The 12,301-nt window shown below is 40.9% G+C and overlaps 3 protein-coding genes across 3 annotated transcripts in view; all 3 read right to left on the bottom strand.

Moving 5' to 3' along the window:
* Nucleotides 1-757, bottom strand: part of LOC134676451 (double-stranded RNA-specific editase Adar-like) — a 33,291-nt gene extending 32,534 nt beyond the window's left edge. Inside the window, exon 1 of the mRNA XM_063534847.1 lies at nt 617-757. Coding sequence (XP_063390917.1) covers nt 617-624 — 8 coding nt within the window. The 5' untranslated portion in view covers nt 625-757. The remainder of the gene's footprint in view (nt 1-616) is intronic.
* The window catches only part of LOC134676431 (U4/U6.U5 small nuclear ribonucleoprotein 27 kDa protein), a 282,614-nt gene extending 277,889 nt beyond the window's left edge, over nt 1-4,725 (bottom strand). The window contains exon 1 of the mRNA XM_063534827.1: nt 4,720-4,725. The gene's annotated coding sequence lies outside the window, so the exon portion shown is untranslated. The remainder of the gene's footprint in view (nt 1-4,719) is intronic.
* LOC134676353 (double-stranded RNA-specific editase Adar-like) lies at nt 667-12,278 on the bottom strand. The gene is given in 12 exon segments (XM_063534711.1): nt 667-772; nt 907-1,064; nt 2,613-2,715; nt 3,758-3,929; nt 4,775-4,841; nt 5,942-6,028; nt 7,307-7,418; nt 8,404-8,533; nt 9,858-9,932; nt 11,078-11,233; nt 11,857-11,928; nt 12,269-12,278. Coding segments are annotated over 12 exon segments (1,248 nt in total).
* Nucleotides 12,279-12,301: the final 23 nt, after the last annotated feature.

Here is a 12,301-nt window from a genome sequence, read left to right as displayed (position 1 = left end):
GTATATTTTAACATGAAAACTGAACCCAACGAGGCTTTGTAGAATACGCCATTTTAAAATACATCCAGGCCAAATATAAAAAAACCGGGAAAGTGCGACTCGGACTCGCGCACGAAGGGTTCCGCACCATAATGCAAAAAAAGGCAAAAAAAACGGTCTCCCATCTAAGTACTGACCCCGCCCGACGTTGCTTAACTTCAGTCAATCACGTTTGTTGTATGGGAGCCCCACTTAAATCTTTATTTTATTCTGATTTTAGTATTTGTTGTTATAGCGGCAACAGAAATACATCATCTGTGAAAATTTCAACTGTCTAGCTATCACGGTTCGTGAGATACAGCCTGGTGACAGACGGACGGACAGCGAAGTCTTAGTAATAGGGTCCCGTTTTACCCTTTGGGTACGGAACCCTAAAAACCGTCCAAGTGCGAGTGGACTCGCGCACGAAATATTCCGTACCGTTACGCAAAAACATCACGCTATCTCCCACGTCCTGAGTTCCTTTAAAAAGAACAAATTAAAATCGAATTCTGAACTATAATGGCATAAATGAAGGTTCCAAATTCAAATCTGCAAAAATGACTCTGGGTCCTAGGAGTCTAAAACTAGGACTCACCGATACATATGATGTGGGTGCAAGAGGGACCCTAGGACCAGGGACCGCAGTTAGACGGGTCGGAGGAGGCGCGACAGTAGCGCCCCCTGCACGCCGACGACGCACCAGCGGCAAACTTTCTCCGAACACGACACTGTCAGGAGATGCACCATTCCACTAACCCGGGGTTAACCGGTTAAACCTGTAGTTACCATGGTTACCAGTACAATTTGACACTGGGTTGACGGTTAAACCGCTTAACCACGGGTTAGTTAGATGGTGCAAGTGGGTCTAACGAGTCTAAAACTAGCACTTACCGATACATATGATGTGGGTGCAAGAGGGACCCTAGGACCAGGGACCGCAGGTAGACGGGTCGGATGAGCCGCGACAGTAGCGCCCCCTGCATGCCGACGACGCACCAGCGGCAAACTTTGTCCGAACACGACATGGTTAGGAGACGCTCGCCCTACAACAATAGTAGTTTGTGTTACAAGACTTACAAGGGATCAAAATGATATATTTCCGTCAAGGGCGTATATTGAATCCTGAATGAAGCGATGGATTCTACAATAGAATCCTGAACGTAGTGAGGGATTCTAAAGTAGAATCCTGAGCGTAATGAGGGATTCAAGTGTTAACGCCCAAGACGAAATAATTTTGATACCGTGTGACACATACTGCTTTTCACATCAACTATGAGGAAAATAAAAAAATCTTAGTGTTGACACAATCTGATGCTTAAACAGATTATTTCATATATATCAAAGTGGCACTTTTCTTTCCTGCTAGGAGGGATCAAAGTTGTACTTTTCTGTTCTAGGGCACGATTTTTTCTTTCTTGCATACTATTTTTTTTTTGGTCAAATAAAACATATTTTGGAACATAACAATTTCCTCATAGTTGATGTGAAAAGCAGTATGTCAAATGATATTTCGTACATAACTTCCGAAAAACTCATTGGTACGAGCCGGGGTTTGAACCCGCGACCTCCGGATTGAAAGTCGCACGCTGCTCTTAGCGCTAGATTATGTATGTTGGACGTCTTAGCAGGCCAATGGAACTCTCCGCGCGAGCTCGGATTTATACCTTCGAATCTGCTCCCGTTCACGGTAGAAAAGCAAGCCAGTTGGTTGCCACACGCGCTCACGTACGCACGTCACCGCGCGCCGCACTGTCAATTTTTACGATAGTTACAAGTTACGTAGTAGGTACTACGTACCTACCTAGTATTGAATTTCTTTAATTAAACATGTAATGTTTATTATGTATGACAAATATATAATTTTATATATATAGATATCTTCCTATATTTGAAATAGGTAGCAAATTTTTAATTTATTTTGGTAAATGTTTATTTTAACGACAGTAAGTTAACTTTACACCGGAAAGTGCCTACTCATTTTTGCTCGAGTTATCTTATAATTAATTACCTGTATTCATGGGGTTTCTATTATTTTTCTTTATTGTGTAACATTAATCTCTATCTGGTTTTAAATTACACGAGGTTTTAAAACTAATTTTTGCTGGGATTATTGCGCGGTTTATAAAACGGCGTAAACACTGCGGTTACTGCAGATATGACCTTTAAAATGACTATTTCGCAAACACGCATAATTGGAATATTAGGTATAATTTAAGATTTAGCTTTCCTTTTATTTCCCTCTGCTGTTTAAGTAGGTATTTATTTATCATTTCTAAGCGTCAGCAACCCTAGCGTTGTGCCGGTGCGTGCGGTGCGGGGAGCGGCGCGTTGAAGGTGACTCTATTGTATTTTTGTGTAGGTATCAAAACGGTAGGTATTTGCGTTTTGTTTGAGAGATAAGTATCTGTTCGTAAGAACTATTATATAATCTGTGGTCTTAGGCCCACTTGCAGCATTCCACTAACCCGAGGTTAAACGGTTAACCCATTAACACAGTGTCAAATAGTACTGGTAACCATGGTAACTCCAGGTTTAACCAGTTAACTCCGGGTTAGTGGAATGGTGCGAACTGGCCTTAGAAGTATAAATACCTGCATAACTCCATCCCAGGTCTGTATGACATTACTGCAATTCTTGACTGGTATAGTGCCTTCGCCCGACTCTATCTTGGTCCTCAGCTGACCGCGCGCCAATCTGTCACATACAAATTATTAGATTTTATTTTATTTTATTTTCTTTATTTAGGATTACCAACAGATAATACATCTTACATGCTCTTAAATCTATATAACAATCATGACTGATGCTTATCTAATTATAGGTAACCACAACTTATATAAGTGTCTATATGTGAACAATATTGAACATGCGATAAACTTATAGGTTATAGGTAAATGAATTAGGTAGTAGGTAGCAGTACATTATACTAACTAACATTACATATCTTGACAACTAGGGTGATGTTAAATTGTCGATAACAATATTTTCAAACAATAATGGAAGCTTCTGTTATCTTTGCCAGGTACTTAACCCCTTATTAATAACCGGACCGGAAAGTCTTATGTTGTTGAGATTAGAGCAGGGCTCGGAAACCGTTCTCATTTGTCAAACCGGTTCCGTTCATTCGCCCGGTAACGAAAAGGATTTCGTTTCCGTTTGCGGTTACCGGTTAAAGAACTGTTGTTTTGTTTTACGGTTTATGCCATATACATTCTCATTTTGTTCTCGAGGAACGAAATTAGCCGGTTAAATTGAAGATATCGAAGCGAGATAGAACGAGTAAGTATTGCTATCTCTTTCACGTATGACAACGAGTTTAACCGAGAGTCTCCGAATGCTAAGAGTAACCGGTATTATATCGTTCCCTGTGAACCATAAACTTCCGTTCCCTCTTCTTACCGGTTAGGAGAGAGAACGTAATTTGTTAGTTTGCGTTCCATCAATAAACTGGTTTTTTAATGAACGAAATAATATAACGGTTTTGGAACGATATTAACAGGTATTTCAATACCGGTTCCGAGCCCTGGATAAGAGATTCTGGTCGGTGCTACATCTATTGTCACTTGACACTCTTGACAGTACTACTACTGCTACTTAAAGTACTGATAATTCCGCTACTCGATGCTAGATGTCGACTATGAGAATACTAATATTTTTGGTACCAAACCTGATGTATGGAGTGAGCACTCTTGTCTTACTATGTTTCTCTATGCTTATACCGGTCCGGTAGTGTCACCTGTTCGGATGTCGGTCCGGCGTCGGGTCCGGCTGCTCGTGCGGGCTGAAGATGCGTCCGTCGCCGCACGGCGCCGTGCTCACGTATAGGTGTAGCTGCCGGTCCGGTTTTAGCTGGTAGCCGCCGCCCGGGACCGGTTCCAGGTCCGAATCCGGTATAGGGACTGTTGGATCTGTATAAGATACACAAGATGGCATTTTAACAAACGTAACGGTTGAAAAGCTAATCCGGTTTCGGATTTTTTCGCATCTTCATCAAAACATCGCAATGCGAATAGGGACCGTGCTTGTTGGAGGGTCTGCCATCTTGTGGCCAGAATCCGAAACATATGTGCACATGTACATTGCCAAAGCAAGTGCTACCATCTACCGTTCTTGTCGGTACGTTTCCTTGTGCTTAGGTTCTGCCATCTTGTGGGCTACATTGGAAGCATAAACGACATTTACGCCTCGCGGCAAAAAATTGACGGCTCCTATGCTGCCCCCTATAGTTCATGCATGGGGCCTATATATCTATGCCGCGTATCAAACAGATGGATCGAAAGTTTCAACAGTCATCGTTTTTAGGGTTCCGTACCCAAAGGGTAAAACGGGACCCTATTACTAAGACTCTGCTGTCCGTCCGTCCGTCACCAGGCTGTATCTCACGAACCGTGATAGCTAGACAGTTGAAATTTTCACAAATGATGTATTTCTGTTGCCGCTATAACAAAAAATACTAAAAACAGAATAAAATAAAGAGTTAAGTGGGGCTCCCATACAACAGTGATTTTTGACCGAAGTTAAGCAACGTCGGGCGGGGTCAGTACTTGGATGGGTGACGGTTTTTTTTTGCATTATGGTACGGAACCCTTCGTGCGCGAGTCCGACTCGCACTTGCCCGGTTTTCGTATACGAGTAGATAGCGTGTGCGAATGATATATCATTACTCATATACTAGTATATCTCATTCAGAAAGTGCACGATAGTTTTATGGTATTGTATGTTTATTATGTAGTTAATGTGTGATCTTATTTACCTTTAGCCTCCGCGTACATAAGGAGTTGCGCGTACAGATGTCGCTGTAAGCAACGTCGTGCTGCCACCTACATAAACAAAATAAATTTTAAGTAATCGTAATGTTAAGATTTCTTCATGGTATTTTAAATGGCAAATGACGGGGATTTAACACATTAATTGTAACCCAGGGTTAGGGTTGTCAAAATTCAAGTAATTATCTGTGGTCGTGCACACAAAGGGGCGTCAAGTGGTGCCAACCCTAATATTGCTCGGAGCAATGCTGAGCCGAACGGAACCGAGAACCCCCGAACGCTCTAGTTTCCTACCCTGGCAATACACTCAAGAGATTTTGAATAATCATCTGCCTGACGTTGCCCCGGCTTTTATACATATTATAGCCAACTAAGTCGACATCTAACGTCGAGTAGTGGAACTATCAGTACCGCTACTTGACACCAGATGTCACAAGTAGAGATGCAACGGATAGTTGTTTGGCCGGATACCGGATATTCGGCCTGACTATCGGCCGAATATCCGGTATCCGGCCAATGAATATTCGGCCAGCGGAACTATACCTACATTTCAGTTTTTCAGGTGCTCATTATACAGGTCCACAGACAAAACATCCTCTCGACTGAGCATAGTCGCGCTACCCCCGCTGCCACGCATACGGTAATTTCACTCCATGTTCGAGTCGAAAGTGTCTTTGTGTGACGTCCGTGAACTCGTTCGTCGTTTGAACGGACCAATCACGGCACGGGACTTCGCTCACCTCGTCCCGCGCACCCCCGCATTTTTGGCAGCATCGGTTGCATGAAATAATTGCTCTAAACTCCGTCTAGAGGATTATTAGTCTATGTACAGGTTTGATCTGTTTCGTAGTGAACGTTCGCGCGGACTAATTTCTAGTGGAATCATTAAAATGTTTTAAAATAATAAACACGTACGATTATGGCCGTATCCAATTTGTTTACTCCGAAATCAAGCAATGTTACTATCCGGTATCCGGCCGGATAGTAGGCCACTATCCGGCCGGATGGTAATATGATGGCCGGATAGGCCGAATACCGGATATTTTTCTTATTTTTAAATCCTTTATTTATTTAGGGACTTTTAATCTCGATACCGGATAGTAACCGAATATCCGGTGCATCTCTAGTGACAAGTGTCGCTACCCCAGGCTTACCTCGGCATGGCAGTCATTGACGGCGCGTCCTCGCACCGACATATGTTCTCCGGACACACACTTAGTGCCTGTGGTCACTGCTATCACCTACAAAAAACAAACATTTCTCACGTCATCATAGAGAATTATAAGTATGAACGTTAATTATAAGATGTAACAATGTTTCGAAAAGATGTGTCCCGCCGAGTTTGTTGCCGGTCCCCTATTGGGATACCCTCCTCCAATTGAGGGGGGATTTAAATCTTCTCGAGGCAGAGGAGTACGGTTGGAGCCGGTGTAGCTTTATTTGACGTTCATAAGCGCATTGTAATATGCCTACTTGAATAAACTATTTTTTATCTTATCTTATCTTATCATGCTTTTTCCTACAAAAACGCGAGTTATTTCGTAGTCGACATCTAGCGTCAAGTAGCGGGATTTATCAGTACCGCTAGTTGACAATAGATGTCGCGGCGAACGAAAACTCTAATACTCAACAATTTTCAGCTAATATTACCAGGGGTGCGAAACTCCTGACTTCGGCCTAACTCTGCTCCGCTCGGCTCAGCATTGCTTCGAGCAATTTTTAGGGTTGGCACCACTTGACTTCCTTTTGCGTGCACGACCACAGATAAGATAATCACTTGAATTTTGACAACCCTAAATAGCCGAAAGGGATAGTGCCATATATTAGAAAGGGATAGTATGATTCGACCCTGAACCGCTGTCAAACTTCGGTTTTGTAGGAAGCTTCCTTTCTGTACGGTAGTACTATTATTTATTCTGTGATATTACAATCGGATTAACCGGAAATCTATTTTCAACTGCTTCTGCTTATAATATTAGTTATAAATTGTTTTAGCAGTACATTTTTCGTCAGTAGCGACATCTGGTGTCAAGTAGCGGTACTGATAGTTCCACTACTTGACGCTAGATGTCGACTACGAAATAGCTCGCTTTTTGATAAGAAAACTGATGTATGGAGTTACCACTCATTCTTTACTTATATTTCTATATGTCATCGTCATCTTGCTAACGTTGTGTCGGCCTTTAGCTACGGCTCATGAGCCTGGGGTCCACTTGGCAACTTATCTTAATGAAGCTGATATGTAAAAATATCTATTTAAACTACCCGGTTTTTTTTTCAAATTTTAAATTTTATCACTTCTAAAGTAGCGGTAACTTTTTTCCTCCAAAAATCGAAATTTTGTGATGTAATTAATGGACGACCCCTAATACCCCTGTGTGCTTGTACAGTACACGTCAAAGATATCTTTACATTTTCCCCTTATTTCAAAGGAGTAACGTGTAAACTTATCTTTGACGTCGACTATACCTAGTAACAGTTACCTTGGAGTCGTTGGGTCTATTGTCGATGGTCATTACCTTGGAGTCGTTGGGTCTATTGTCGATGGTCATCACGATGCCAGCTAGGACTTTTCTCTTGGAGTGCACCAGGTCGCCCTTCATGATCTCGTGGAATTTCTCGTTCACCAACCTAAGGACAGAAGAGAATGTAATTGCTTTTTGGGCTAAATGATATCCGTTTTGAATACTACGCCTCTCATTGCGGCATAGTCAATGAGGCCATTTTGGCCATTTTTGAAGGGCTCTAGCGCCTTAAAAAACAAAAATATCAAAAAAAGCAAAACGGTCCGACACAGATATTGACAATATTAATCTGTGTTGAAAAAATCATTGCTCTAGCATCAAAACCCACGGAGGAAACAGTCGAGTACGTCTGTATGGAGAAACAACCACTCCTGTTGGCTCTTAAACATAACAAAATTCGCAATACATTGCGTCTTAAAATCTAATACCTTATAACCTACAGCTTAATTTTTTGCTCGTGTTACAGGCCAATCCCGGTATAACTCTTGTTATGCATACATTTCAAATGTTACAAATAAATTAAATATTTTTTTGTTTCGGCTCGTCCACTATAGTTCGTTTTTTTAGCTTTAGAAATAAGGTAAACAATCTTGATGTGTCTTTTAATAGAAAAACACATTTTAAAAATAAGTTACGGCAAATATGTAACAGTTATGAATCTAATACGATCATTGCCAGCATCTACGGCACCATTCCGCAGGATAGTTTGTAATTATTTATTTTTAGATTAGTTTTATATATTTTTAGATTTAGTTTTTAAGTTTTGTAGGTTAGTTATTTAATTATGTTTTAAGTATCATTTTTGTTTGTAGGTATTAAGTTTGTATACACATATTAAATATTAATACGATCATTTATATTCTTCTGCTTTCATAAGTAATAGTTGTTGGTTTTTAAAAAGCGTTTTTTAATTAAAGGACATGTCAAGATCGCTTACCTTCTTTCAAGTTCTTTCTAATGCTAAAAAAACAAACTATAAAGAGGGTAAAGCCAGGAAAATAGAAGGGGGCAAAAGATATGTCCCGCCATGTGAAAGTTGCGACGTAAGAAATGTTCATCGTGTTGCTTTGCCCTCAGCTAAGATCACTCACTTCCCAATGGTATCCGCTCTTGGTTGCGGCAGGCAGCCCGGCTCGTCGGCGGCCGCGGGGGCTTTGCCCTCATCCAAGACCGCCAGCGCGGCCCGAGCCGCCGCCAGCTTCGCCAACTTCTTGCTTGAACCTTGAAAATATTACATGAAATTAAATAAGTTTCATCGAAAATATACATTATCAACTAGACCAGCGGTCGGTAACCTTTTAGCAGCCAAGGGCCACATAGTAGTTAACGGAGGTGACGCGGGCCGTACTTTGTTAATATTTATGACTTTATGGGACATTGTCGTTTGTCACTATTACATACAAAATAGCCAAGGCGGCTCTCGGGCCGCAAGTGACAGGTTCACGAGCCGCATGCGGCCCGCGGGCCGCAGGTTGCCGACCGCTGAACTAGACTGTAACGAAAATTACAGAGAGTAATTTTACGGTTTAGACTCACTTGTTTTTAGTCACTCACGCGACATGACTAAAAATAAGAGTCTAAACCGTAAAATTATTCAATGTTAGTATGTCTCAAAACAGGACCCCTATTGGACAAGCGACGTTTGACGTATCGTGTTGATATCCCGTTGATGTAGGAAAAATCATAAGTTCTCGAATACGTACAATGTCAAAATTTGACATTAACAATCCACAGTTAGGGTGACAAGCAAACCAAACCGAACCACCCTTAGTTTAGAGTGGAGTTTTAGTTGTACCAAATGATATTATCCACCGTTGATGGAATCATAACTCAGTATGCGATAAAATCAACTGTTGATTTGACGTGGATGCGAAATCTGACAGTTATACATGTCGAATTTGGCCTCAGTTTAAATTCGATAATTACAGAGAGCTTAATATTTCGACAGTTGTTTAATGGAAAAATTCACTGTATCGGCCGAGGTCTCGGTAGCTCAAATTAATTTACACCGTCTCACCCGAGACGGTGAATTGATCCACTTTTAATTTATTTCTAAGCTTAATAGCATCGTTATCCGTTTGCTAATGTTTCTGATTAGTACATAATAAATTTTTCACCACACCAGTTCGGAAAGGCTTACGGATAGCAAAGTTGCATTTTATTCACATGTGAAGCAAAGTAATCAAATGCAAATTTTGAGTTGTTTTCTTGTTTGCTGCTAGAAATAACTTTTAAATGGTGATTTTGGATGATAAATATCTAATAACATTCATTTGGATTTGATTTCGTTTGTTTTTGTTTGATATTTTACATTTAATATTTGCTTCGGGTTGGTGTGGTGAAAAATCTTGTGTTTCACTCGGGGGCAAATTTTGTTTAACCCTCGTGCTTTAAAACCCTCGCAATGCTCAAGATTCCATTCTTCGAACCACCTGCTACGCTCGTGGTTCAATTTTGAAATCTTTCGCTTGCTCGGGTATCAATATTAGCACGAGCGGTTAAACAACAACTTTGCCCCCCTTTTAAAACAAATAACTATTTCTACCATATCCTTCAAAGGTTTGGTCCTTGATCTGGCAGACGACCTTGAAACGCATGCTGTGGCTGAGCTGAAGAGGCGCTGCGGACAACAAAAAGATAAGTAGAGACCAAGACAAGTCTGCAACGATTTTAATAGCACACGCAGTGCAAGTGTTATTTTAAACGTCAGACTTCTATGAAATTATGATGTATAAATATAATGGAAGAGGCACTCTGTTTTAACTAGGGATGTACAGATTAGTAACCGACTATAGTTCGTTTTTTTTAGCATTAGAAATAAGGTAAACAATCTTGATGTGTCTTTTAATTAAAAAACACATTTTAAAAATAAGTTACGGCAAATATGTAACAATTATGAATCTAATACGATCATTTATATTCTTCTGCTTTCATAATAGCTTTTGATTTTTAAAAAGCGTTTTTCAAGCGTTTGTCGGCGCGCTTAATAGAGGCTTCTGGTGATCAGAGGGTTGGCCACTATTTCGCCCAGCGTATTAGCATCGCTATACAGCGGGGAAATACGGCCAGCCTTCTGGGCACCTTGCCCGTTGACGGCGACCTGGGGCAAATTTTTTATCTATAGTTTTGTAAGTTTTATTATGTTTGTTTATTCCTTTCTTTGTTTTAAATAATATTTAATAATATTTAATAATATTGAGCGGGTTCCAGGAGGCGTTCTACATGACATTAAAGCTCTCCAAAGGGCCTCTACGTGTTGGATCTGTATCCCCACGCAAGCCTATCAAAAGACCGGGATGTATAGGCCCGTGAAATCCAGAAAGGAGATATATTTAATAATATTTAATAAATAATATTTTCAATTAAAAGACATGTCAAGATCGCTTACCTTCTTGCAAGTTCTTTCTAATGCTTAAAAAAACGAATTATAGTGGGGAAAGCAGACTATCCGGGTTCATATATTAGTCGGCCCTTGCTTTGTTGCCCAACCACTGTCACACCCACCACTGAACAGCTGCCAGGCGCCCGGATCAATTAATAATGATAGTATGGCACACTAACTAGAGCACTGAATTAAACTTTCACGATTATTAAACTGCACAACGCTGCAACGCTGCTTCTCCGAGACCACGGGGAGAACGACGTCCTCGAAACGTCGGAGGTAAATCTTAAAACTTAAATACGCGATTAAGTCTAACTAGAGGTATTTCGTTGCTCTATAAATAGCAAACCTATTTCCGTAGCTGGCTCTTAGACCATAATTACCATTGGGCTGGTCCAGTGAGGAGCCGTCTCCGAAGGTGCAGTGGAAGGTGAGGCCGGGGCAGGTCTCGTAGAGGGAGTTGATGGGGCTCTTGTGCGCCGCGGCGGCCCCGGAGGCGCCGAACAGCGCGGTGGCCGCGGTGGGGGGAGCAGGGGGGGCTGCGGGAATCGTCCTTATTAGATACTAGGAATCTAATCTACTTGTTAACTAGTCATGTCATGGTCTATATTAACTGAGCCTGAATCGTGTATAAATAAGTTTGAAATTAACTTGTACAGGACTTACCCCCTTATTCATAAACGTTTACTAAAGTTGATAAGCCGATAATAATCGTTTGTCCCTTTCCATCATACCAATACGTCAGAAAGGGATAAACGATTATTATCGGCTTGTCAACTTTAGTAAACGTTTATGAATAAGGGGGTTAATCTACAAAATCCTGTTTTTTAATCCGAAATTTTCACAGATGATGTATTTCTGTTGCCGGTATAACAATAAATACTAAAAGCCTGACTCGCACTTGGCCGTTTTTAGGGTTCCGTACCCAAAGGGTAAAACGACCCTATTACTAAGACTCTGCTGTCCGTCCGTCCGTCCGTTCGTCCGTCCGTCTGTCACCAGGCTGTATCTCACGAACCGTGATAGCTAAACAGTTGAAATTTTCACAGATTATGTATTTCTGTTGCCGCTATAACAACAAATGCTAAAAAGTACAGAACCCGCGGTGGGCGAGTCCGACTCGCACTTGGCCGTTTTTTTAGTTTTATGTAAATATAGGTACCTGGTGGTGTGGCCGGCTTCACTTCAACTTCAACCTGCTTCGCCTGCGCCTCCAAGCATTGGAAATCTGACGCTGTAACCAACAGTAACTTAATATTATATAATTGGACACATTGATTAGTTTCATCAAAAAGAATAGATAGTATAGAGGGGTCCTGTCATAGTAAATGTTGTAGTCACTGTAAATTTACCGCCATCTATCGACACACGACTATAACTCAAAATAAACACGTATAAAATTATAATGCTTTCATAAATGATAGTTACTGATTTTTAATAAGCGTTTTTCAATTAAAAGACATGCCAAAATCGCTTACCTTCTTCCAAGTTCTTTCTAATGCTAAAAAAAACGAACTATAGTAACGATCTTTTTTTCTACGTTCAGTTTTTCCGATGTATAGTGACCCCTGGGCCGCGTTGCATAATAAACTACAACTAATATTACA

This window comes from Cydia fagiglandana, chromosome 24, assembly GCF_963556715.1.
Source record: "Cydia fagiglandana chromosome 24, ilCydFagi1.1, whole genome shotgun sequence".
NCBI classification, from domain to species: Eukaryota; Metazoa; Arthropoda; class Insecta; order Lepidoptera; family Tortricidae; genus Cydia; species Cydia fagiglandana.
The sequence above is the reverse complement of the archived record's forward strand: the minus strand, read 5'-3'. Positions and strand labels throughout refer to the sequence as shown.